The sequence below is a fragment of the Akebia trifoliata genome, chromosome 14 (genome assembly GCF_017979445.1).
Source record: "Akebia trifoliata isolate Shusen 1 chromosome 14, ASM1797944v1, whole genome shotgun sequence".
NCBI classification, from domain to species: Eukaryota; Viridiplantae; Streptophyta; class Magnoliopsida; order Ranunculales; family Lardizabalaceae; genus Akebia; species Akebia trifoliata.
The window spans coordinates 4,210,628-4,236,924 of NC_141388.1; the positions used below are offsets into that span (position 1 = coordinate 4,210,628).

Below are 26,297 nucleotides of genomic sequence, written 5' to 3' on the forward strand. Positions count from 1 at the left end.
TTAAGAGTTAGTACATAGATTAGTGATCTTTTACGTATAAACTAATGGTTTTTTATGAATAGATTTGTGATTTATTATATGAAATTTTATGTTTATTTTTTCATTAAAAAATATTACTTATAATTTATAAAATATTTGCAATTCGTGGAATCGAACCGAACCAAACCGACTTTAATTTGGTTCAAATGAAATTTGGTTCGGTTCTGGTTCTTATTTAATGGAATCGACCTATGTCGGTTTGGTTCTAATTTAACCTCAAATCGAATCGAACCAAGTTGCACCCCTAGATAGCATTATAACACATTCAAACAACTTTTGTAGCTATTTACAAATAGGATTAGGCACAATAAAATCCTAAAGTTAGCAAATAGAAATCTAAACAAGAAAAGAAGAGATTTATTAGACTCCAACGTTTACCCATTCTCAATCATTGATTTTTTTTAATGAGTAAATATAGGAGTGCCAATAGCAACTATCTGCGTCTCATTTTCACTTTTCCCGCATTGTCTATTCAAAACATTTTCGCACACTCAATTAGTCTATTCAAGTCGACACGGATCGAAGTCTGAGAGTTCCAAAACCGTTGATTAGAATCAAGATCCAACGGCCAATATACATTCTCTCCTGAATCAAAGTTCTAGCCACAAAACTATATATATAAATCCCCAAGCTCACAATCATCTCAGAACAAGCTCACTCCCATCTCAAGTGCAGGGTTTCCAATTTTCTCTTATAATCTGTAGTAGTTTTTTAAACCAAAGAAGTTAAAGATGGAGACGACTGGAAAGGTGAAGAAGGGTGTTGCAGGAAGGAAAGGAGGCGGTCCAAAGAAGAAATCGGTCTCCCGGTCCGTCAAGGCCGGTCTACAATTCCCGGTCGGAAGGATTGGAAGGTATTTAAAGAAGGGACGATACTGTCAGCGGCTCGGTTCAGGTGCTCCGGTTTATTTAGCTGCAGTTCTCGAGTATCTCGCAGCTGAGGTTCTCTTTCTTTCTCCTCTTTTTTTTTTTTTTCTTTCTCTGTTGGTTTTGTTAGATTTTTTTCTGCAACTTAGGCTTCTTTTATGTAGAATTAATCTAAGTTTGGTAAATCTAGGTTTTGGAATTGGCGGGAAATGCAGCTAGAGACAACAAGAAGAACAGAATTATACCAAGACACGTCCTTTTGGCTGTAAGGAACGATGAGGAGCTTGGAAAGCTTCTTGCAGGGGTGACCATTGCACATGGAGGTGTTCTTCCCAACATCAACCCAGTTCTCTTGCCCAAGAAATCAGACAAAGTCGCCAAGGAACCCAAATCTCCTTCCAAGGCCACTAAGTCTCCGAAGAAGGCAACTTGAATTTTCAATCTGAAAGTTAGATTTAGTTTGTCCTTCTTTTTATCTCCCTTTGTATATGTTTTTGGAGGATCTTCTGTTGTTTACGGTTGTAATGGGAAATTTTGAAAAGTTGTAATCATTGAAGTTATTGTTTTTGAGATTTCTTTGAATGAATCGGAAATGATGTTTATGTTTTTTAATCTTTTGATATTAATGTTGTATATCAAAGTGAAATTTCCAGTGCCATTAAACAAATTTCAATCTAATGGTTGTAATTAAAGCACAATATATAATTGGGTATCATTTGATATATTTTTTCTTAGTCTTTTAGCTTATAAGTAAGCTGTTGATTGTATGCACCCCCCCTTCTTTTCACCCCCTTTTTTGAACCATGTAGATATGGTTGTTTAGTCTAAAATGCTTTTCAATCTTTTGAGGGCATACTTTATTGGGTGAGTTTTATTTTATCTTTTTCTACCAATAACATAATGAGATTCTTTTTTAATTTAATTTAATTTTTGTTAAAAATTTGAGATTGATTTTTCACTTAAATTTGAAATTTATATTTAGAAAAATTTAATCTCACCATCATTAAGAACAAATTTTTTAAAGGGTTTCAAGTTGATTTTTTGAGTCTTTTTGTATTTGTAAGAGAGAGATGTGATGGTGGGTTGAAATCTTTAAAAAAAAAAAAGATTTTGAGAGATAAATAAGTAAAAGTTAAGGGTGGTAATAGGTATATGAGTGTGATTTTGTGGATTCAAATTTCTAGAATTTAGTATGAAAATTGTAATTGAGTTGAGAACTCAAGTTTTATGTAGTACAATTGTGAATGAATTTCTTAATTTTGTTAATGGAGAATGATGAGAAATACCATTACTCATCTTTCTCTATATCATATGAGAACATTTTTTTAACTCAATCTTAGAATTTTTTTGAGGACTTTGTTGTGTTGGAATTTGAAGCACACAATAACAAATTTCATGTATGGTTCCCGAAGGCTAGTTTCTCTTGTGTTCTATTTGTTTATGTTGTTATTTTTACCTGGCTTAATTTTTTTTTTTTAATACTGTTCATGGCTTTTACATTACCCAATATTATGTTCTTAGGCTTAGTCACAGCTTTCTTCTTTAGTTACTTATTTGAATCACGATTTTAAAACTTGTTTTGACATCTGGTCTTGTCCATGAACGAGACTGAGTTGTCTTTGACACGTTTTTGGATACGTTTGAGTTGTCTCGTTTCACAATGAGATAAATGAACCATGGTTTTAAATTTTGTCCGATATGTTTGACTTGTCTATCTGTCTCATTGGTGGATGATACCAACTCACATTGGATGAGTCGTCTTGGTCTCGAATGAGATTTAAAACCATGATTTGAATGCACATGTCGCCCCCTATTAATCTAGAAATTTCATGCTTCCCAATTCCCAGGTTGCAAGTACAGTTTATATTAGTATTAGCCACTTTGTATTCCTTTACTTTTGCATTATTATTATTATTTTTTTCCCTCAGAATTTCAAGCGGGGTTCCTGTTGGGCATTTGATAGCATGTGCCAGGTCTGGGTTCTCATCCGTTTCTCTTTTCATCAAATCTGAATATAAATATGATTCAGGTGGTGGTTCAGGTTAGACGGAATGCAGTGTTTGAGTTCTAGAAGAATTTCTCTGTTATTCTCTCCAGCAAGATGGCTGATTGTTCGACGAGCTCACAGCAAATTGTTTGTGGGTAGTACTAATCTCTCTCTCTCACACACACACACACACACACACACACACACACACACACACACACACACAACTACAAATACACTATGCACCAGCCCCTCGTTTTACTGCTATGATGTTAGAATAAATGCTTTAGACCCAGGCGCATGCTATGATTTGTACTGAAAAATATAAATTGATGGATATAGATTTGTATGTTAGGATATAAGTATGTTGTGGGGGGCAGAAAATAGTATTTCAACCAAAAGGCGGCATATCTCGATGCTAGGATTAATCTAGTGTAGATCTTGGGGAATTGATTGACATATATTTCAAGGGCAAACTAAGTATGCATCCCTATATCTGCACTTTTAAATTGCACCACTTGGCTTGCTTAAAATTTGATGTTATTTGTTTAGGAAAGGAATCTCAAAAGGAAAAAAAAACTCCTAATTAATGAAGGGATTTCCTTATTTGATTCATACTGGGAGTCTTGTCCACAATTGCCGGAATGTATCAATATGTCAACAAGACTGAGAAAGGGTTAACTTGCTTGAGTTATTCTATTTAGGATGATTGGAACATTTAATTTGCATGGGGAAATTTTTGTGACAAGAACAACAAAATTCAATGGCAGATCCTTCTTCGCATTGACCATGGACTGATTTTTTTTAAAGCTTTGTTATATTCATCATTTTTTTCAAGGCCAATACAATAACCAACACTTACTTGGAAATAATACATACCGATTTGGCATCTCAAGAGACTGTCTTAGAGAAGACCAAAATCAGACAGGTTAATACACATGTATCATGTCTTAGTCATCTCTGTGGTTAAGAACTTAGTAAAGTAGGAAGGATGGAATGCACCTGCCCTCTACTGTTTGCAATAGAATGTTGACACATGAGTGACATGGCAGACTTCTTTAAACTGGCATGTAGTGTTCATAGTTTAATTAAGATGGAAAAAATATACCATCACATAAGCGTGTCAGCACATCCTTGTTCCATTTACATTTTGGGCTAAGTATTTTCTTCCAAATTTCCACTACTTTTTTTCATAATCTCAGGCCCAGTTTTCATGAATTGCAGGCCTTTCATATGATACCAATGAAAGTGTCCTTAAGGATGCTTTTGTGCAACACGGTGAAATCATAGAAGGTATTGTGGCGAGTTCTAAAGATTTTCAGTTTCATTTGAGTTCTAAATGATAATGAAAGATTTTTAAGGAGAACCAATTGTTTTACATCCGGCAGTTAAAGTTATATGTGATCACATGAGTGCAAAATCAAAAGGTTTTGGGTTTGTGAAGTTTACTTCAGAAAGTTCAGCCAGTACAGCTCTACAAAAAACCGATGGACAGGTAAAAAATTCAGATCTCATTTATTTGTTAAATCTGAGTCCCATTAAATACTACTTGCGGGCTTTTGTTGAATTTTGGATTCTTGTTTTGTTTGAGGTATTAGATGGCAGAAGCATTCGTGTACATTATGCAAACAAACAATGATACGAGGAGCTCTGATGCAAGCAAACAATGAGTACTTCAATGTGGCTTCTGTTAACCTTCTCTTCTACCAATGTGGTTTGCTTCTTGTGAGAACGTAGTTTGCTATGATTAAGTCCCGGCATGTGATGGTTCCAACCAAGAAATCTTTTGAGTCAAGTATTCAATCACTTGGGATTACCCTAACTATTTGATCTACAATATTTCTTTCAATGGTTAAGAACAAAATCTTAGAATGAAATTGGTGTAGCTAGTTTTCATTTTCAACTATATTTCTTGCATATTTGCCTTTTTTTTTTTGAAGTGTATGATAAGCTATGAGCTTCACCAAACTTGGCAATTACATCTTATGTGTGCTGTTTTTAAAAAACCGATACGGAATCAAAACATTGGTATCAAAGCAATAAAAAATAGTTTTTATTCATTAATTAGCATATCTTATGTATAGGCCTAGTGGCTATTGCCTCCTTTCAAAAAAAAAGAAAAGGAGATGTCTTGATTTCAAGTCCCACCTCACAGGGATTTATCCCATATGGTGTGTGGGGGTATTGCTTGTACCCGGGCGAGGCAATCACTAAGTTTCGTGATGATCTGACTACCCCACATAGCATTCTCAATCTGCTCTCGGGAATCGTAGATTTGTACTCCTTGAGATACACAACTGCAATTTTTTGGGAATTGTGAATTTTTATTACTTGAGATACACGACTGCACTTTCCCTTAAAAAAGTGCAGTTGTGTATCCTGAAGAGTGCAGATCTACGGCTCCTGAACATATCATGTCAAGGGAGTCATAAGTATGCCAGGTGGATATTCATTCTATTACTAAAAGACTTTTTTATGTTTGGTTAAGTGAGGTTACAGATGACTCAAGAGTTGATTTCGTAACACACCCTGACAAATCAATCAAATTTAATAAGACAATAGTTAAATCAGCTATGCTTTAGTTGAATTTTGCATGATTTTAATAAATTGAATATAATAAAGAGGAGGAGATGGTGAGATAGATGAGTTGAAATATTTGGAAAGATAAAATTAGAACAGGGATTTGGACATATTGAGGTGGAAGATTAAAGAAAAAACAGGGATGAAAGTAAAAAAAAGATAACAGATGAACTCAATTTCTTGACTTTATTGTTGTCGTTGAATCTCTCATAAAAGTGATAAAGGTGATATTAACGGAAAAGGGTAATTTTCTACGATTTAGATTGAGGGGAGTAGAGGATCTGTATGTATTTGTCGGTAGTATCTTATCAACGTCAAGAGTACAAGATATTCTCATACTCTATTTGTATCTTTATCTTCACGTCACACTAAGTCAACTATGGTGTAAACCCCAAAGTCTATCAAAATATTAAACACCAAATGTGACACAAATCCTCAAAAATAAAAATAAAAGATTGAGCCATCTAACAATAACATGATAATAAATAAACACTCTACACAAAACTTCATACAAATCAAGTGGATCTGTTATCTATGATATATGAGAATCTAAAGCAATCTATCCATTTAAAGAGTTTTATTGTTTCCTCTAAGTACACCTAAATCAAACAATCCATGGCAACAGCTGGTTTGGTTTAGTTGTTGTTATTATTATTAATTATATAAAATTATATTTTACAAGTTTGAAGAATTACAAGATCAAAGTTTTTTCAAAAAGAACAATGGTAAAAACACTTAAATACCCGTCTTTATTCTCTAACCAAAAAAATAATTTATTTTGCTTTCAAAAAAATAGGTCATCTTCAAGCTTTTTAACTCAACTTCTTTGTCATATTTTTTAATCATCATTTTCATAATTGAATTAACAGTTTGTAGAAAACCCTAGATTTTTTCAACTAAAATTTTATCGTTTTCTATTTATCCAAATATCTTATTTTATTCCCTCCCCCACCTCCCACCACACACACACAATCAAAATAAAAAATAAAAAAAATGTCATCTTTAAGTTCTTCAATTGTAATCCAAAATTCCATCAATTTAGACTTCCACAAGAGTCCTATCTTTCTTTGAGACTTGATGATTGAAGTAGATATGATACTAAGATTAAAGATGAGGGGTAAAATTTTCATTTAAAGATGTTGAAGATGATTTGTTTTGAGAATAAAAATTAAAAGTTTTTTTTTTACTAGGGGTTAAAGACGAGGGCATTTGGATCTTTTCACTAGATAATGCATGTTATCAGCTTCAAAACACAACGGCAACGGTATCTCTAATGGAGTCGTGCTGGAGTGAACTCAAGATTCATCATTTCACACTTCAAAACGATGTCAATTTCAATGTTACTCCAGCACGACTCGTCTCTCTAATATTCACTAAAAGTTGGGGACATGTCTAATCATCCTAAAATTAAAGTGTAATGATTTTGTAACTCAACCTAAGAGAGTAACTCAAAAACTCAATTGATGTGTACCTTGCAAGAACTGTAAATTTTTCTCCTTGGGATATACAACTGTACATCCCCATAAAATATATGTAGTTGTGTATCTTGAAGGGAAAAAAACTAAGACTACAACTTGGGGGCTAACCTGAACTCAAATTTATTGATGGGCGAGCCTAGGCTGGATTATATGAAAAATGAATTGAGCCTGGGCTATGAAATCTCGACCCAAACTTGCTCAAAATGAAATTAGGCTTGTTCAATGAGTCGAAATTGCTCAACCCACCCAACATTGCTTAACTTGGATTAAATTGACCTTAACCCGATTTTAGAAGCTCAATCTCATGTTGAGCTTGGGTTAATGAACACTAAAAGATAGAGCCATCTAACAATAAAATGATAATAAATAAAGACTCTACACAAAACTGTTATCTATGATATATGAGAATCTAAAGCAACCTATCCATTTAAAGAGTTTTATTGTTTCCTTAAGTACACCTAAGTCTAACAACCCACGACAACAGCTGGTTTGGTTTAGTTGTTGTTATTATTTATTAATTATATAAAATTATATTTTACAAGTTGGAAGAATTACTAGATCAAAGTTTTCTCAAAAAGAACAGTGGTAAAAACACTTAAAATGCCCGTCTTTTATCTTTAACCAAAAAAACGTTTGATTTTGCTTCCAAAAAAATAGGCCATCTTCAAGCTTTTCAACTCAACGTCTTTGACATTTTTTTTTTATAGATTTTTTTCACCCAAAATTCTATCATTTTCTACTTATCCAAATATCTTATCTTATTCCTTCCTCCCCCCCCTAATATTAAAAAAAAAAATGGCATCTTCAAGTTCTTCAATGGCTTCTATGGTAATCCAAAATTCCATCGATTTAGACTTATACAAAAGTCCTATTTTTCTTTTGAGACTTGATGATTGAAGTAGATATGATATTAAGATTGAAAATGAGGGGTAAAAATTTCATCTAAAGAGGTTGAAGATGATTTGTTTTGAGAATAAAAATAAATTTTTTTTTTTTACTAGGGGTTAAAGACGAGGGCATTTGGATATTTTCGCGAGATAATGAATGTTATCAGTTTCAAAACACAACGACAACGATATCTCTAATGGAGTCGTGCTGGAGTGAACTCGAGATTCCTCATTTCACACTTCAAAATGACGTCAATTTCAATGTTACTCCACCAAAACTCGTCTCTCTAATATTCACTAAAAGCTGGGGATATGTCTAATCATCCTAAAATTAAAGTGTAATGATTTTGTAACTCAACCTAGCATAGTAACTCAAAAACTCAACTGACGTGTACCTTGCAAGAATTGTAAAATTTTTCCCTTGGGATATACAGCTGTACATCCCCATAAAATATGTGCAATTGAGCATCTCAAAGGGAAAAAAATCTAGGACTGCAACTTGGGGGCTAACCCGAACTCAACCCGATTGATGGGCGAGCCTAGGATGGATTATATGAAAAATGAATTGGGCCTGGGATAGGAAATCTCGACCTGAATTGAATTCAGGTTGAGGTTTTGAGCAACCCAACTCAACCCGAACTCGATGATATATATTTCAATATCAATATTCTTATTTATTTTAAAAAAAATATAGTTTTCTTTCTATTTTTAAATTTATTGCTATATATGTTTAAATATAATATTTTACATATTTTTGAAGATGAGTCTTTTTGGCATAAATTTTGAAGAGGTAAAAATGAGTTCATTTTGTCCAAAAAATTGGGTAACTTGAAAAATGAAATTAGGCTTGTTTAATGAACCGAACTTGCTCAATCCACCCAAAATTGCCTACTTGAGTTAACTTGAGTTCAACCCAATTTTAGAACTTCAATCTCAGGTTGAGTTTGGATTAATAAACTCTAATATGATGGTCAAGTTGAGAGTTCTACAACTTGGGTTAACTCTCCAATCCGTCCAGGTTGTAGTCCTAGAAAAATCTATTATTCTTGCACCAGCCACATCAGTGCGTTTTTGAGTTACCCTATCAGGTTGAGTTACAAAATCAGCACTCGAAATTAAACATTGAGGTCCACGTAGATGCGTGATTGTTGTTGATAAGATTGATTTTTTAGAAACTTAAAAGGTCGAGCTACTTAGATCTAAGTAAATTCTACTAAATCTAAAACTCAAAGTGATCAACAAGTGATTAACAGTTGCATCCGTGTTAAACACAAACTGCTTGATTGACTAAATTACACACTGCGTTTCACGTTGCACTGTCACAGATGCTTTTCATTCTTATCTATAAGGAAAAACATCAATGTGACATGCACGCCTCCACATCAGTACAGTGTGAAATGACGTCACTTTATCATTTTCCTAAGAGAATAGAGTCGTGCTAGAGTGACCTCATCGGTACATGGTAGATGCATTTCTTCGAGATACGAGTAAAATGCATCTATGGACATGCCACTTGATCTGGAAAAATAGGAAGATCATCTTCAATCACTCGGAAGTTGCAGGGAAATCTCACTTGATCTTTTAAATTTACCGAAAAGCCAACTCGACTCCTTAACGTGCAAGAAAGAGACTTTTCAAATGAGCAATTTCAATTAGAAGTCTCATTTACTTGCCAGCTTATTAGAAAATGTGCAAAAGCCGTTGGACAAAAAAAAAGCATCCGACGCAAATATAATCCTGCCACTTGTATTTAAGAAATCTGCACAATGGTTTTCCTTTGTTAATATACAATTATAGATGCACGTGTCATTATTTTATTGGCTTGCACGCTTTAAAGCATCAAAATAGGAGTGATCATTAAAAAAAAAAAACTAACCTATAAAGTATAAACTATAGTCCACCTTAACTTTATCTGAAAACATTTTTAAGTTGTGCCGTATACAAAAACACCATCTACAGTTTAAAAAAAAAGAAGATTTTGATGAAGAAAAACAGAAGAAGAGAAAGAAAGAGTTTGGCAACAATCTTGATGTTGTTATCTTCACATAGTGATACAAAGGAGATGGAATCTGTTACTCATCTCTTCGAATGTAAGACATGTAATCGAAAGTTTCCATCGTTCCAAGCACTTGGAGGTCATCGATCAGGTCACGGGAAGACAAGATTGATTGAAGGAGACTCACATCAACCTAATCAGATACAAGGTTTACATAAGTGTTCGATGTGTGGTATAGAGTTTCCGACCGGACAAGCATTGGGTGGTCATATGAGACGGCATAGGAGTGAAAATTTATCTACTAGACAAGTCCCATCGATAGAGAAATCAAATAGTACGAGGATTTTGTATTTTGATTTGAATTCGATTCCTGTGGAGAATGATTTGGAGTTCCATAATGAAAATGACTCTTTAGAGAAGGTTACTGCACCTATGATTAATTCTTTGGAGAATTCTAATCTCGAGTGGGAGCATGATTTGGAGTTACGGATTGGAAACGGGGTAGCTCTTTAGAAAAGATCTCTTCTTATTTATTTGATTGATTAATGGTGTCTAATGAAGGGTTGAGATGAGAAGCCTTTCTTAACTTGGTTGGACCATAGAGAAGTCCCGAGAAGTCTTTATTATTATTATTATATCTGAACATATAATCTTGTCTTGTTTTCTTGCATTTTTTTCTTCATTTTGGTGACTTTTTTTCTTTCACTTCTATTTTTGTGGTTAAATTTGGATTGTTGATTTTTTTCCCGAGTCCCATATTACTGTGTTTTAATTTGAAACTATCTTAATTATGCATTTTTATTGAAGGCTCCATACAGTACAAACCCTCAAGTCATCACTGAAATAATAAACACTATTGATATCGTGTAGTGCAGACTGAGCACTGGACCAAATCATTGTACCAAACATCGTGTACTTGGAATATGAGCATTGTTGCCGATTCATGATGTCTTGAGATTCCCTATCCATTGTGAATTAACACATGCAATGGACATGGATTTGATTATTGCAAGAATGGCAAAATGAGTGCAAACGTGATGTACTAGTCCTCGTCGATTTCCGGCTTAGGCATTGTTCCATGTATAACGTGTGCCATTAAGGACCTATGATAACCCCTTCTTGGATTGAGAATTCCTGGATTGGCAAGTACCCCTCTTGTTAGATCTTTGCTTGAAGGGGGAAGGAAATAACAATACTTTGTGCCCATTATATTAAGTCTTTTCTCTCTGCACACAACTATGATGTTAGACCTATTAGTTGTTGCTTATTCGTTTTCTAGATAAACTATCTAGAATAAGCATTTGATGATATCATCTCTTTCAAAATTTGGTTCACTGCCAAATTTGGTGCCCTTGTAAGGGCAACTTTTACTCTTTTGATTTTAAGGTATTTGGATTTTAAAGTTGGGTTGAAATTTATCACGACTTTTAGGATAAACATTCTTCGTATGGATAGTGGTGCAAGGAAAAGATTGCCCAACAACCACCTATATGTCCTTAACTTCACATGTTTGGAGGTAGAGCTCATATGACAAGAAACCATTCGTTGTATATATTTGATTGTCAAAAGGCATCACAATATAGCATTTTTGCATTTTTTTCACATTTTAGAAAAGTAAGAGGCACCTAAGTGTGGGCTCTATGGCATAGTTGAATTGTATTCTTCTCTGAAAAGTCTATAGTGTTCTTCTATTATTGTACATTAATGATGTCCCTACATTGCTAATCCTCCTTTGTAAATTAACAGATGCAAAGTACATGGACGTCGCCTACATGATCGGAATAATTAATGCATACGTGTGGTAGAAAATCTCATTGACAAATGGCCCAGCATCGCAAATTTCCTGCTTTGGCAATGTCCCATGCATGACCCATACTATTGAGAACCTATAGTGATGTCTTCTAGGATTGGAAATGCCAATGTGATGGCCAAGGGTCGGGACAGAAAAAACTTTGGAGCAAGCAGTCCGCTTCAATTTTTTTTTGAAGGAACCCTCTCCATTGGACTACACATGGCATTTCCAAGGAAGTATTCCAAATTTTGGCGGAAATGTAGGGGTGTGAAATAAATTCAAAATGTCTCGTGTCTTCTAAAGAGGAGGGTTCCTTCATATTTTTTAATAGGCCTGCCCGCTTCAAAGTCAGACTCAGTAAGGACCCTCTCGTTGTGCCTTCCCTCAAAAAGAGAAAGAAATAGAAGAAGCTGATGTTTATTATAGGTAACTTCTATTACCCCCACCAACTTTTCTTTATAACACGCCAATTAATGAAACAAATGGTTGAATGGTTTAGAAATGTGTGGCGCAACCTTTCTTATCTTCTCATCTTCACGCCCACATATTTCTAGGGTTTGGTGATAGCCTTCTATTTGCTTTTATTTTTTATTATTTTATAATAGAACCTTTGCTAGAGTCATGAAATTTCTAGGGTTTGTGGATAAACTACAGGCTTTTCGGAGTACATTAGCCCTAAAGAAAGTCTCGACTCCTGAGAATTTGAAGGTCACTCATACCAAATAAAAATGAGGGAGTGTATAAGAAAGAGGTGCATTGAAATAATGATAGGGACAAGGCATATGAGAAAGTTAGAAAGAACTTTGACTTGTCCCAACCTCATCTGAGGCACATGGCTTCACCCTGTAAATCTTTTGGTGCTCATCTTTCAAAATGGGAGAGCTCTCCCAAGTCCCAACCAATCTCTTACAACAGTGAGATAGAGAAAAATTGTCTACCTATTTCTTTAAAAAAACAAATGGTCCAAAAGATTTGGAATAAAATGCAAGATTGGTAGATAAATATATATCATTATTTGGAATCATACATGTTCGTGTGAAAAAGAAAAATTGGCATGGGAACTGAAGTTCCCTTATTATACTATGAGTGCGGATCCTATGCACCGAGGGGGGAGGATTAAAACCCTCCTCCCACACCTCAATTCCAAGGAAAATGTGCAACCATACACCACAAAATCACATCTTTCATTATAAAAAAAAAAAAAATCGTTTATGTTCCCCCAATTAACTATATGTAAAAAAAAAAAAAAGAACTTGATATGGAAAGCTGTGGGGTCCATCATTTTTTAAAGGTTTCCCATTTCTCTATTATTTGAAAAAGTCTAAAGAATTATTCTATTGGTACCTAAGAAATGTTTCAAGATTTTTAATTTTTCCTTCCTTAGTTGACAAATATGCAAAGATCAAATATGATTTTCACCCACAAAAAATAAGCGCATCAATGACTAGTTTCCCACTTAGGATTGTCCCTTAAATGAAGAACTATGCTATTAAGGACTAATAATGATTCCTTCGACGATTGAAATTCCAATGTAATGGTCAATGAGGTCGGCTAGCTCCTTTCCTTGAAAATGAAAAAGGGATTATCAAAAGTTGATGCTCATTAAATCAGCTCTTTTCTTCCTGTGGTGTACAATGTATATAAACCATCAGTTTTTTGCTTATTTTTCATATTTCGTTCCTCTACGAAGCATGTTTTTATTAAACCAAATGGGTGTCCACATAGCTCAAATTTATTTCTTAACGTCGTGTTATACCATATATATACACTAATTAGCTGTTTCTAAATATAGAAAATGTTCAATATTCTCCTATTGAAAATTCCTTGTTGCGCACTTTATTAGGTCTACTAATTTTTTATGTTTAAACTATACATTGCTAGACATAAAGAATATCTATATGGACATTATATTTGAATAATAGAAAATGATCAAAAAACTATGGTTATGAATCAATTATCAAATGTATTGAATATCGACTCATAGCTCAGTTGGTTTGATACATTGCAAAACAACTTTGAGGTCGTGGGTTCAAGGCCAGCTTACCATATAAAAAAAGGTGTTAAAAATAGGAAAATGATAAATTGATTTCTTTCAACAGAGTGCATAGAACCATAGATTTTTTTATCTTGTATCTCAAGAAAAAATCTATAATTCTCTGCACATTACTACGTTAGTGCAATGTGGAGCGTAGTGTCCAAGGAAGTTAGATTAGAACAACTCTTAAATATAACGAGTAGAAGTCACTCATAAAGTTAAAGAATAATACTAAATTGACTATATATATATATATATATATATATATATATATATATATATAAGCACTCAACTAATGTGGAATGTGTACAAAACCATGTATTTTTTTCTTGTGTATCTCAAGAGAAAAAAAAATCTATGGTTCTCTACACATTCCACATTAGTGGAGTGTATTTTTTTAATTCAATTTAAGATTGTTTTAAAGTTAAATGTTTAGGTATATGTCCACATGTATATAGGGTGGTGGACACAAAATTTTCTCAATTTTTTTTTTATGAATTGCCAGTTCTCAAAGTAATGAAATCAGAACCAAAATTAAAACTGTGTAGATTTTTCTCTAAATAGTTTCAATTCTTTATTTTTCTGAGTTCTGGTTCTCAATATGTACAATAGAGATCCAAAATTCTAATATGTTCCAATAAAAAAGATGTAAGATCTTGCCTTATCCATTTTGTTTTCGATTAAGAGTAGGGATCCAGTCAGGCGTCCTATTCCTAACCAAGCTCAAGTGGCACCCTAATTTTATGTCACATGGCATTGTTTTTTGGACTCATTGAGCATATGGATATGTGGTCCATCCCATAGTGAATTTACATATCCAAAATCATAGTCTTTTATAACTTCTATCTACTATCTAGTTTCTTAAAAAAGAATTTAAATCCAACTATTAGAAATCATTCTTAAGAAAATACTCTTATCAATGGATGCCCACCACTATTCAAACTGATCTTTAGTGTGTCGATTCAGAAAGGATGGATCACACATCCAAACTATTAGTGGGTAAAAAATAATAAAAAAGACACGTGGCATAAAAATGAAGTGACACCAGTACTCGCACGCTGTCAATCATTGATCTTTTGATACAAATATTGTATATCAAAGTGAAATATTTGATATACGACTCTAATTAAATTACGTACAATAAAAATGCTATCGTGTGAGACACAGTCTCTTATCTTTCCTCATAAATAAACCCAAAACAGAAAGTGAGAAAAAAAAAAAAACCAATACTGGTTTTTTTTGTTGTCGACATCAACATCGGGCTTTAACCAGTGGAGCGCGAGCGAAATCTCTATTGATCTCTCAGCCGAGATGAGCCGTTAGATTAACTTACTTTTCTGTATCAAAGGTACGGATTATCGAATGTTCTTGATTTTTTTTTTCTCAAACAAGGGTTAGGGCATCATTTTGAGGAGTTTACTCTATTAAGTCCAGCGTTTTGAAAATGTTCTTTGATTCGTCTCGAGAGTCACTTTAGTGGAACTCAACTTATATCGGTTCAGATTTGAAGAAATTATGACGGATTTTACAATCTAGGGTTTGATTTTTCTACCGGAGAATGTTTGGGAGCTGAAGAAGAAACAGTGGTGATCTTGATCTTCAAGCTTGTTTCAGTAGGGTTTGCTTGAAGATCGGTGACGGTTTGAGTTTGTACTCGAAAAGGTTACTATTTGACTCGAGAATTTTCTGGGTTCAATCTTCGTGGAGAGGAAAACGAGGAGACTAACAGAGAACAGAGCTCATAGCAACTTTGATTGTGGTCGAAAAAGTTGTTGCTTATACTTTGAAGTAAAAACGCGAAAATGGTATGTTTTAGATAAAGCTTTCTCCATGGATTTGTTTTGTAACTTAGGGTTTTGGACAGTTAAATATATTATTTATAGTGGAAGAAAGAGGGGTTTTAGATATATTTAAGTACAGCATGTTATGTTCTTCTGAAAACTTCAATGGAAAACTTGTGAAGAATCCTAGGGTTTGGTGTTTCGAAGGTGTGAGGGTTTAGTTATGTCTATCTTGGAGCTCTTGTTTTCTTGGAGCAAGCTTTATAAGGTCTTTTCGGGGGTCTTCTTTGAAGATTTCGTTGTTAGATGGGATAGGATTTGTTCGTTATCGTGAGAGTTCTGTTGTTTTCCTTTGTTTGTTTTGTTTTTCTCCTGCTTTGTTTTTGATGTGGTCTGCTCGACCACCCTTTTTTCCTCTCTTTTTAGTTTAATAAAATTATCTTTATTGATAAAAAAAAAAAAAGGTGTGAGTTTACTTTTAGTTGTATCCATTTCTCAAAGTGTGGTTTGTTCTGAGCTTATTTACCCAAAAGGGGGGGAGGGGGAAACTTCGAATTGTAGGAATATTTTTCAAATTTCATATATATTTTTTTGATAAGTTCAATTTTCAGTAAATGTTGAATCAATATTTCTCGTTAGGTAAGTTTACTTTGAAATTTTAATCATGGAATGTCACCAGTTGTGACTGGAAAGGTTAGCTTAAATCTACCATCTTTTGTAAAAGGTTAGATAAGTTGGTAAAGTCTGTGAGTTGTAATGACCTGGGATCAAAACCCCATCTTCACTATTCCTAAGAAAAATAAAACAATGTTGTTTGATTCTGATCCAAGTGAGGAAAGAGGAAAGAATCCCATTTAAAGGGCTTTTTTTTTTCTTCTATAGAATCCTCATTAAAAGGGACAGGGAATTTTATATTGCCACAAATTGTTGTTATGATATGAAGGTGGTGGTGAAAGGTGAATACCATCCTATTGGATGGGACTTGAGATACTCTGAAAAGGAAGCTTAGGGGATGTATGGGTTCCATACCAAAAAAGTTCCTCAACTAACTTAAAGATACAAAGAGGATTCTAGAATCTGTTACCATGTTGTAGGTGTGCTAGTTATGTGCAATGTGTGGAGATAATCCAAAAACTTCTCCATATCAAGTAGTCCTAAAGTTATTCTTCTGGTAAGGTTTAACTAATGGGTTCTTTGAGGAGTCTATAGTAAGGAATTCATCATCGTCCCAGTGCACCCGCTGGTTAGGGTATTGATTATAGGCATGGGTTGTCAAACTGCAGCAATTTGTGGTTTCGATTTTACTAACATTATATGCCAGGATGACTTATGCCAGGAAAGACTGTCCAGAAGGAATCTCTGAGGAATAAGTAACAATCACCTCTCATTTGGCAACTCTACTTCTTGTATCATTTGAAATCAAACATTTCAAATGGGTATTGATATTTGTCATCATTTTCCACTAACAAAGTTAAGAAATCGGTTCACAGTTGTACTCCATAAAACCTGAGTTCTCAAGTTAGTTACAATTTCTATACTAAATTCTAGAAATTTAAATCTCAGAAATCACACCCACATACCTATTACCACCCCCAACTTTTACTTATTTATCTCTCAAAATCTTTTTTTGTCTAGGGTTTTGACCCACCATCGCACCCGTCTAGAGATTTTGTTCTTAATGATGGTGAGGTTTAATTTCTCTAAATTATAGACTAAAGATTTTTAAGTGAAAAATCAATCTCAAATTTGAAAATAAATAAATAAATAAAATTAGGGAAAATCTCATTTTATTATTGGTAGAAGAAGATAAAGCAGAATTCACCAAATGATATACACCCTCAAAAGATTGAGAAGCAGTTGTGGCTGAACGACTGTTTCTACACAGTTTGGAAAAAGGGGTGAACGGGGAAAAAAAAGTGGGTGCATAGAGTCGATGCCTTACTTATAAATCAAAAGATTGAGAAAGAATGTGTCAAATGATGCCCAATCATATAACGTGCTTTAATTTCAACCGTTCGATTGGAATATGTTTAGTGGCATTGGAGATTTCACTTTGATAGACAACATTAATATCAAAAGATTGATAGACGTGAACATCATGACCGATTCATTCAAACAGATCTAAAAAACAATAACATTAAAGAGTACTACTTATCAAAATTTCCCGCTACAACATTCATAAACAACAGGAGATAGAAAGAAGAATAAACTAGATCTAGCTTTCAGATTGAAAATTCAAGTTGCCTTGTTTGGAGACTTAGTGGCCTTGGAATGAGATTTAGGTTCCTTAGCGACTTTGTTTGATTTCTTGGGCAAGAGAACTGGGTTGATGTTGGGAAGAACACCTCCATGTGCAATGGTCACCTGTGCAAGAAGCTTTCCAAGCTCCTCATCGTTCAAAAGAACGTGTCTTGGTATAATTCTGTTCTTCTTGTTGTCTCTAGTTGCATTTCCCGCCAATTCCAAAACCTAGATTTACCAAACTTAGATTAATTCCGCATAAAAGAAGCCTAAATTGCAGAAAAAAAATCTAACGAAACCAATAGAAAAAAAGAGGGAGAAAGAAAGAGTACCTCAGCTACTAGATACTCGAGAACTGCAGCTAAATAAATCGGAGCACCTGAACTGAGCCACTGACAGTATTGTCCCTTCTTTAAATACCTTCCAATCCTTCCGATCGGGAATTGTAGACTGGCCTTGACGGACCGGGAAACCAATTTCTTCTTTGGATCACCTCCTTTCCTTCCTGCAACACCCATCTTCACCTTTCTAGTCGTCTCCATCTTTAACTTCTTTGGTTTAAAAAACTACTACAGATTACAAGAGAAAATTGGAAGACTTGCACTTGAGATGGGAGTGAGGTTTTGAGATGATTGTGGGCTTGGGACTTTATATATAGGTTTGTGGCTAGAACTTCGATTCAGGAGAGAATGTATATTGGCCCTTGGATCTTGATTCTAATCAACGGTTTTGGAACTCTCGGACTTCGATCCGTGTGGACTCGAATAGACTAATAGAGTGTGCGATAATGTTTTGAATAAACCATGCGGGAAAAGTGAAAATGTGACGTAGTTTAATGAAATGGTTAGGTTTTATTTAGATATTTGATATTGGCACCCTAAGTTTTACTCATTAAAAAAATCAATGATTGAGAATAGGTAAATGTTGGAGTGCTAATAAATCTCTCTACTCTTCTTTTTCTATTTGAATGTGTTATAATGCTTTCTAGTGTTGAGATGATAACTTGAACCAAACTTTTATAATGTCTTTAATTAAGGTGTGAAATAATTTAAGAAATTGAGGTAATATGTAAGTAAAAATTGGTTGCAAATAGCAGTTTGTTTTATTTATTATTAGTTTCTCGAGATATGTATAAATCCCAACCAATAGATTTCACAGTCTAATGGTCGAGATCATGTGTTCTTCCATTAGTCATCCGATCGATTGTGTCACTTTAAATAGATGGTGAATATCATTGCTAAGCATCCTAACCATTATGAGGATGCATTGGGTAATGCATGTTTTAATGATAGGAATTATGTCTTTTTATGGAGACTATTATTCATAATGCCATGGATCCCATGGAGAGAATGATTCTCTTCTTTAAGAGTTGATAGGAACGTAAGTTTCTCATATCTCCATATTTTGGTGAAAAAATATTCACATCAAAGATATGTATGTTACAACATTTTTATTTAATATTAATGTTAATGAGCATTGTTATTTATTTATTATTTATTGGTGTCTTTTATCTTAGGAGTTGGCTAGTATTTAATCCAATAGTCAAGATAAACTTTTTTTTCAAAAATCCTATAAATAATAATGTTATGAGATTTTGAGAGATAGAGAAAAGGGTGTACGAGGGTTTGAAGACTTTAATTTTCAATCTGAAAGCTAGATCTAGTTTGTTCTTTTTTCTATCTCCTTTTGTATATGTTTTTGGAGGTTCTCCTGTTGCTTATGAATGTTGTAGCGAGAAATTTTGATAAATTGTACTCTTTGATGTTATGTTTTTGAGATCTCTTTGAAAGAATCAGTCATAATGCTCACATCTATCAATCTTTTGATATTAATGTTGTCTATCAAAGTGAAATTTCCAGTGCCACTAAACAGATTTGAATCGAATGGCTGTAATTAAAGCACGTTATTGACACATTCTTTCTCAGTCTTTTGGTTTATAAGTAAGGCGTCCACTCTATGCACCCACTTTTTTTTTTTCCTCGTTCACCCCCTTTTCCGAACTGTGTAGAAACGATCGTTCAGCCGCAACTACTTCTCAATCTTTTGAGGGCATATCTCATTTGGTGAGTTCTGCTTTATCTTCTTCTACTAATAATAGAATGAGATTTTCCCTAATTTGATTTATTTATTTTAAAATTTGAGATTGATTTTTCACTTAAAAATCTCAAGTCTATAATTTAGAGAAATTCAACCTCACCATCATTAAGAACAAAATCTCTAGATGGGTTTCAAGTTGATTTTTCTTTGTATTTGTAAGAGATAGAGATGCGATGGTGGGTCGAAACCCTAGACAAAAAAAGATTTTGGGAGATAAATAAGTAAAAGTTGGGGGTGGTAATAAGTATGTGGGTGTGGTTTCTGGGATTTAAATTTCTAGAATTTAGTATGGAAATTGTAACTGACTTGAGAACTCAAGCTTTATGGAGTACAACTGTGAATCGATTTCTTAATTTTGTTAGTGGAAAATTATGGCAAATATCAATACCCATGTTTCTCTATATCATATGAGAGCATTTTTTTTAAAACTCAATCTTAGAATTTTTTGAGGACTTTTATGTGTTGGAATTTGAAGCACACAACAACAAATTTCATGTATAACCATCCAAAGGCTAGTTTCTCTTTTGTGTTCTATTTGTTTATATTGTTACCTTTACCTGGCTTAAATTATTATTATTTTTTTTTTTTACCGTTCATGGGTTTTACATTACCCAATATTATGTTCTTAGGCTTAGTTACAGCTTTCTTCTTTAGTTACTTATTTGAATCATGGATTTAAAACTTGTTTTGATGTTTGGTCTTGTCCATGAACGAGACCAAGTCGTCTCGGACGAGTTTTCAGATACGTTCGAGTTGTCTTGTTCAACAATGATATAAATGAACCATGGTTTTAAATCTTGTCCGATATGTTTGACTTGTCTATCTGTCTCATTGGTGGATGATACCGACTCATATCGGATGAGTCGTCTCTGTCTCGGACGAGATTTAAAGCCATGATTTGAATGCGCATGTCGCCCCCTATTAAACTAGAAATTCCATGCTTCTCAATTCCCAGGTTGGAAGTACAGTTTATAGAAGTATTAGCCACTTTGTATTCCTTACTTTTTTATGATTTTTATTTTTTCCCCAGAATTTCAAGCAGGGTTCCTGTTGGGCATTTGATAACAGGCACCAGGTCTGGGTTCTCGCCCGTTTCTCTTTTCATCAAATCTGAATATAAATATGATTCAGGTGGTGGTTCAGGTTAGACGGAATGCAGTGGTTGAGTTCTAGAAGAATTTCTCTGTTATTCCCTCCAGCAAGATGGCTGATTGCTCGACGAGCTCACAGCAAATTGTTTGTGGGTGGTACTAATCTCTCTCTCACACACACACACACAACTAGAAATACACTCTTCACCAGCCCCTTGTTTTGCTGCTACGATGTTAGAATAAATGCTTTAGACCCAGGTGCATGCTATGATTTGTACACAAAAATATAAATTGATGGATATAGATTTCTCTGTTATTCCCTCCAGCAAGATGGCTGATTGCTCGACGAGCTCACAGCAAGTTGTTTGTGGGTGGTCCTAATCTCTCTCTCTCTCTCTCTCTCTCTCTCTCTCTCTCTCTCACACACACACACACACACACACACACACACACACACTCACTATCACTATTCACCAGCCCCTTGTTTTGCTGCTACGGCGTTAGAATAAATGCTTTAGACCCAGGTGCATGCTATGATTTGTACACAAAAATAATGATTGATGGATATAGATTTGTATATTAGGATATAAGTATGTTGTGGGGGCATAAAATAGTATTTCACCTAAAAAGGGCATATCTCGATGCTAGGATTAATCTAGTGTAGATCTTGGGGCATTGATTGACATATATTTCAAGGGCAAACTAAGTATGCATCCCTATATCTGCACTTTTCAATTGCGCCTCTTGGCTTGCTTAAAATTTGATCTTATTTGTTTAGGAAAGGAATCTCAAAAGGAAAAAAAGACTCCTAATTAATGAAGGGATTTCCTTATTTGATTCATACCGGGGAGTCTTGTCCATAATTGCTGGAATGTATCAATATGTCAACAAGATTGAGAAAGGGTTAACTTGATTGAGTTATCCTATTTAGGATGATTGGAACATTTAATTTGCATGGGGAAATTTTTGTGACAGGAACAACAAAATTCTATGGCAGATCCTTCTTCGCATTGACCATAGGACTGATTTTTTTTTTAAAGCTTTGTTACGTTCATCATTTTTTTTAAGGTCAATACAATAACCAACACTTTCTTGGAAATAATACATGCCGATTTGGCATCTCAAGAGACTGTCTTAGAGAAGACCAAAATCAGACAAGTTAATACACATGTGTCATGTCTTAGTCATCTTTGTGGTTAAGAACTTAGTAAAGTAGGGAGGATGGAATGCACCTGCCCTCTACTGTTTGCAATAGAATGTTGACACATGAGTGACATGGCAGACTTCTTTAAACTGGCACGTCGTGTTCATAGTTTAATTAAGATGGAAAAAATATACCATCACATAAGCGTGTCAGCACATCCTTGTTCCATTAACATTTTGGGCAAAGTATCTTCTTCCAAATTTCCACTACTTTTTTTCATAATCTCAGGCCCAGTTGTCATGAATTGCAGGCCTTTCATATGATACCAATGAAAGTGTCCTTAAGGATGCTTTTGTGCAACACTGTGAAATCATAGAAGGTATTGTGGCGAGTTCTAAAGATTTTCAGTTTCATTTGAGTTCTAAATGATAATGAAAGATTTTTAAGGAGAACCAATTGTTTTACATCCGGCAGTTAAAGTTATATGTGATCACGTGAGTGCAAAATCAAAAGGTTTTGGGTTTGTGAAGTTTACTTCAGAAAGTTCAGCCAGTACAGCTCTACAAAAAACTGATGGTCAGGTAAAAAATTCAGATCTCATTTATTTGTTAAATCTGAGTCCCATTAAATACTACTTGCGGGCTTTTGTTGAATTTTGGATTCTTGTTTTGTTTGAGGTATTAGATGGCAGAAGCATTCGTGTACATTATGCAAACAAACAATGATACGAGGAGCTCTGATGCAAGCAAACAATGAGTACTTCAATGTGGCTTCTGTTAACCTTCTCTTCTACCAATGTGGTTTGCTTCTTGTGAGAACGTAGTTTGCTATGATTAAGTCCCGGCATGTGATGGTTCCAACCAAGAAATCTTTTGAGTCAAGTATTCAATCACTTGGGATTACCCTAACTATTTGATTTACAATATTTCTTTCAATGGCTAAGAACAAAATCTTAGAATGAAATTGGTGTAGCTAGTTTTCATTTTCAACTATATTTCTTGCATATTTGCCTTTTTTTTTTTTTTTTTGAAGTGTATGATAAGCTATGAGCTTCACCAAACTTGGCAATTACATCTTATGTGTGCTGTTTTTAAAAAACCGATACGGAATCAAAACATTGGTATCAAAGCAATAAAAAATAGTTTTTATTCATTAATTAGCATATCTTATGTATAGGCCTAGTGGCTATTGCCTCCTTTCAAAAAAAAGAAAAGGAGATGTCTTGATTTCAAGTCCCACCTCACAGGGATTTATCCCATATGGTGTGTGGGGGTATTGCTTGTACCCGGGCGAGGCAATCACTAAGTTTCGTGATGATCTGACTACCCCACATAGCATTCTCAATCTGCTCTCGGGAATCGTAGATTTGTACTTCTTGAGATACACAACTGCAATTTTTTGGGAATTGTGAATTTTTATTACTTGAGATACACGACTGCACTTTCCCTTAAAAAAGTGCAGTTGTGTATTCTGAAGAGTGCAGATCTACGGCTCCTGAACATATCATGTCAAGGGAGTCATAAGTATGCCAGGTGGATATTCATTCTATTACTAAAAGACTTTTTTATGTTTGGTTTAGTGAGGTTACAGATTACTCAAGAGTTGATTTAGTAACACACGCATGACTTGATGAACAAGTTTAATAAGACAATAGTTAAATCAATTATGCTTTAGCTGAATATTGCTTGATTAAGAAGCACGATTTTAATAAATTGAATATAATAGAGAGGAGGATGTTGAGATAGATGAGTTGAAATATTTGAAAAGATAAAATTAGAACAGGGATTTGGACATATTGAGGGGAAGATTAAAGAAAGTACAGGGATGAAAGTTTAAAAAAAAAAAAAAAAAAAAAAAAAAAAAGGATAACAGATGAACTCAATTTCTTGACTTTATTGTTGTGTGGTTGAATCTCTCATAAAAGTGATGAAGATGATATTAACGGAAAAGGGTAATTTTCTAAGATTTAGATTGAGTGGAGTAGAGGATCTGTATGTATTTGTCGGTATTATCTTATCAACATCAAGCCTACAAGATATTCTCATACTCTATTTGTATCTTTATCTTCACGTCACTCAAAGTTGACTATGGTGTAAACGCTTTATTCCCCCCCCAAAGTCTATCAAAATATTAAACACGAAATGTGACGCAAATCCTCAAAAATAAAATAAAAATAAAAGATAGAGCCATCTAACAATAAAATGATAATAAATAAACACTCTACACAAAACTTCATACAAATCAAGTGGACCTGTTATCTATGACATATGAGAATCTAAAGCAATCTATCTATCCATTTAAAGAGTTTTATTGTTTCCTCTAAGTACACCTAAATCTAACACCCCACGACAACAGCTGGTTTGGTTTAGTTGTTGTTATTATTGTTAATTATATAAAATTATAATTTACAAGTTTGAAGAATTACCGGATCAAAGTTTTCTAAAAAAGAACAATGGTAAAAACACTTAAATACCCGTCTTTATTCTCTAACCAAAAAAATAATTTATTTTGCTTTCAAAAAAATAGGTCATCTTCAAGCTTTTTAACTCAACTTCTTTGTCATATTTTTTAATCATCATTTTCATAATTGAATTAACAGTTTGTAGAAAACCTTAGATTTTTTCAACTAAAATTTTATCGTTTTCTATTTATCCAAATATCTTATTTTATTCCCTCCCCCACCTCCCACCACACACACACAATCAAAATAAAAAATAAAAAAAAATGTCATCTTTAAGTTCTTCAATTGTAATCCAAAATTCCATCAATTTAGACTTCCACAAGAGTCCTATCTTTCTTTGAGACTTGATGATTGAAGTAGATATGATACTAAGATTAAAGATGAGGGGTAAAAATTTCATTTAAAGATGTTGAAGATGATTTGTTTTGAGAATAAAAATTAGAAGTTTTTTTTAACTAGCGGTTAAAGACGAGGGCATTTGGATCTTTTCACTAGATAATGCATGTTATCAGCTTCAAAACACAACGGTATCTCTAATGGAGTCGTGCTGGAGTGAACTCAAGATTCATCATTTCACACTTCAAAACGATGTCAATTTCAATGTTACTCCAGCACGACTCGTCTCTCTAATATTCACTAAAAGTTGGGGACATGTCTAATCATCCTAAAATTAAAGTGTAATGATTTTGTAACTCAACCTAAGAGAGTAACTCAAAAACTCAATTGACGTGTGTACCTTGCAAGAACTGTAAATTTTTCTCCTTGGGATATACAACTGTACATCCCCATAAAATATATGTAGTTGTGTATCTTGAAGGGAAAAAAACTAAGACTACAACTTGGGGGCTAACCTGAACTCAAATTTATTGATGGGCGAGCCTAGGCTGGATTATATGAAAAGTGAATTGGGCCTGGGCTATGAAATCTCGACCCAAACTTGCTAAAAATGAAATTAGGCTTGTTCAATGAGTCGAAATTGCTCAACCCACCCAACATTGCTTAACTTGGATTAAATTGACCTTAACCCGATTTTAGAAGCTCAATCTCATGTTGAGCTTGGTTAATGAACACTAAAAGATAGAGCCATCTAACAATAAAATGATAATAAGTAAAGACTCTACACAAAACTGTTATCTATGATATATGAGAATCTAAAGCAACCTATCCATTTAAAGAGTTTTATTGTTTCCTTAAGTACACGTAAGTCTAACAACCCACGACAACAGCTGGTTTGGTTTAGTTGTTGTTATTATTTATTAATTATATAAAATTATATTTTACAAGTTGGAAGAATTACTAGATCAAAGTTTTCTCAAAAAGAACAGTGGTAAAAACACTTAAAATGCCCGTCTTTTATCTTTAACCAAAAAAACGTTTGATTTTGCTTCCAAAAAAATAGGCCATCTTCAAGCTTTTCAACTCAACGTCTTTGACATTTTTTTTTTATAGATTTTTTTCACCCAAAATTCTATCATTTTCTACTTATCCAACTTATCTTATTCCTTCCTCCCCCCTAATATTAAAAAAAAAAAATGGCATCTTCAAGTTCTTCAATGGCTTCTATGGTAATCCAAAATTCCATCGATTTAGACTTATACAAAAGTCCTATTTTTCTTTTGAGACTTGATGATTGAAGTAGATATGATATTAAGATTAATGAGGGGTAAAAATTTCATCTAAAGAGGTTGAAGATGATTTGTTTTGAGAATAAAAATTAAATTTTTTTTTTTACTAGGGGTTAAAGACGAGGGCATTTGGATCTTTTCGTGAGATAATGAATGTTATCAGTTTCAAAACACAACGACAACGATATCTCTAATGG

The 26,297-nt window shown here is 33.9% G+C and overlaps 4 protein-coding genes and 1 pseudogene across 16 annotated transcripts; 4 read left to right on the top strand and 1 right to left on the bottom strand.

The window, feature by feature from the left end:
* The first annotated feature begins 677 nt into the window (after nucleotides 1-677).
* LOC147385645 (histone H2A-like) lies at nucleotides 678-4,769 on the top strand. The gene is made up of 5 exons (XM_086423660.1): nucleotides 678-980; nucleotides 1,096-3,043; nucleotides 4,117-4,185; nucleotides 4,281-4,387; nucleotides 4,484-4,769. The coding sequence occupies exons 1-2, from the start codon at nucleotides 771-773 to the stop codon at nucleotides 1,336-1,338; spliced, it is 453 nt and encodes a 150-aa protein (XP_086279786.1). The 5' UTR covers nucleotides 678-770; the 3' UTR covers nucleotides 1,339-3,043; nucleotides 4,117-4,185; nucleotides 4,281-4,387; nucleotides 4,484-4,769.
* LOC147385646 (glycine-rich RNA-binding protein 4, mitochondrial-like) lies at nucleotides 2,706-4,562 on the top strand. Its single transcript, XM_086423175.1, has 5 exons — nucleotides 2,706-2,752; nucleotides 2,834-2,946; nucleotides 4,117-4,185; nucleotides 4,281-4,387; nucleotides 4,491-4,562. The coding sequence occupies exons 1-5, from the start codon at nucleotides 2,706-2,708 to the stop codon at nucleotides 4,560-4,562; spliced, it is 408 nt and encodes a 135-aa protein (XP_086279301.1).
* A 5,130-nt stretch (nucleotides 4,770-9,899) lies between the features above and the next one.
* On the top strand, nucleotides 9,900-10,346 carry LOC147385647 (zinc finger protein ZAT11-like). Its single transcript, XM_086423176.1, has one exon. The coding sequence runs from the start codon at nucleotides 9,900-9,902 to the stop codon at nucleotides 10,344-10,346; it is 447 nt and encodes a 148-aa protein (XP_086279302.1).
* A 4,505-nt stretch (nucleotides 10,347-14,851) lies between these two features.
* On the top strand, nucleotides 14,852-22,977 carry LOC147385648 (glycine-rich RNA-binding protein 4, mitochondrial-like). Of its 13 annotated transcripts, none has more exons than XM_086422398.1 (7): nucleotides 14,853-15,008; nucleotides 19,691-19,745; nucleotides 20,810-20,854; nucleotides 20,923-21,026; nucleotides 22,325-22,393; nucleotides 22,489-22,595; nucleotides 22,699-22,977. In XM_086422398.1, exons 4-7 carry the CDS (start codon nucleotides 20,933-20,935, stop codon nucleotides 22,768-22,770), a joined length of 342 nt encoding a protein of 113 aa, XP_086278524.1. In that variant the 5' UTR covers nucleotides 14,853-15,008; nucleotides 19,691-19,745; nucleotides 20,810-20,854; nucleotides 20,923-20,932; the 3' UTR covers nucleotides 22,771-22,977. The 13 variants fall into 13 exon arrangements, with proteins under 13 accessions (XP_086278526.1, XP_086278525.1, XP_086278524.1 ...); XM_086422391.1 differs by adding an exon at nucleotides 15,197-15,465 and having other exon boundaries at nucleotides 14,855-15,008; nucleotides 20,810-21,026; XM_086422393.1 differs by lacking the exon at nucleotides 14,853-15,008 and adding an exon at nucleotides 15,015-15,465.
* On the bottom strand, nucleotides 17,677-18,224 carry LOC147385649 (histone H2A pseudogene; annotated as a pseudogene).
* Nucleotides 22,978-26,297: the final 3,320 nt, after the last annotated feature.

Coding starts and splice junctions, on each gene's coding strand:
- LOC147385645 (XM_086423660.1), top strand. CDS start 771: ATGGAGACGACTGGAAAGGTGAAGAAGGGTGTTGCAGGAAGGAAAGGA. Junction 981..1,095: donor TCGAGTATCTCGCAGCTGAG/GTTCTCTTTCTT, acceptor TGGTAAATCTAG/GTTTTGGAATTGGCGGGAAA.
- LOC147385646 (XM_086423175.1), top strand. CDS start 2,706: ATGTCGCCCCCTATTAATCTAGAAATTTCATGCTTCCCAATTCCCAG. Junction 2,947..4,116: donor TGATTCAGGTGGTGGTTCAG/GTTAGACGGAAT, acceptor CATGAATTGCAG/GCCTTTCATATGATACCAAT. Junction 4,388..4,490: donor TACAAAAAACCGATGGACAG/GTAAAAAATTCA, acceptor TTGAGGTATTAG/ATGGCAGAAGCATTCGTGTA.
- LOC147385647 (XM_086423176.1), top strand. CDS start 9,900: ATGGAATCTGTTACTCATCTCTTCGAATGTAAGACATGTAATCGAAAG.
- LOC147385648 (XM_086422400.1), top strand. CDS start 20,933: ATGCAGTGGTTGAGTTCTAGAAGAATTTCTCTGTTATTCCCTCCAGCA. Junction 21,027..22,324: donor CAGCAAATTGTTTGTGGGTG/GTACTAATCTCT, acceptor CATGAATTGCAG/GCCTTTCATATGATACCAAT. Junction 22,394..22,488: donor ACACTGTGAAATCATAGAAG/GTATTGTGGCGA, acceptor TACATCCGGCAG/TTAAAGTTATATGTGATCAC.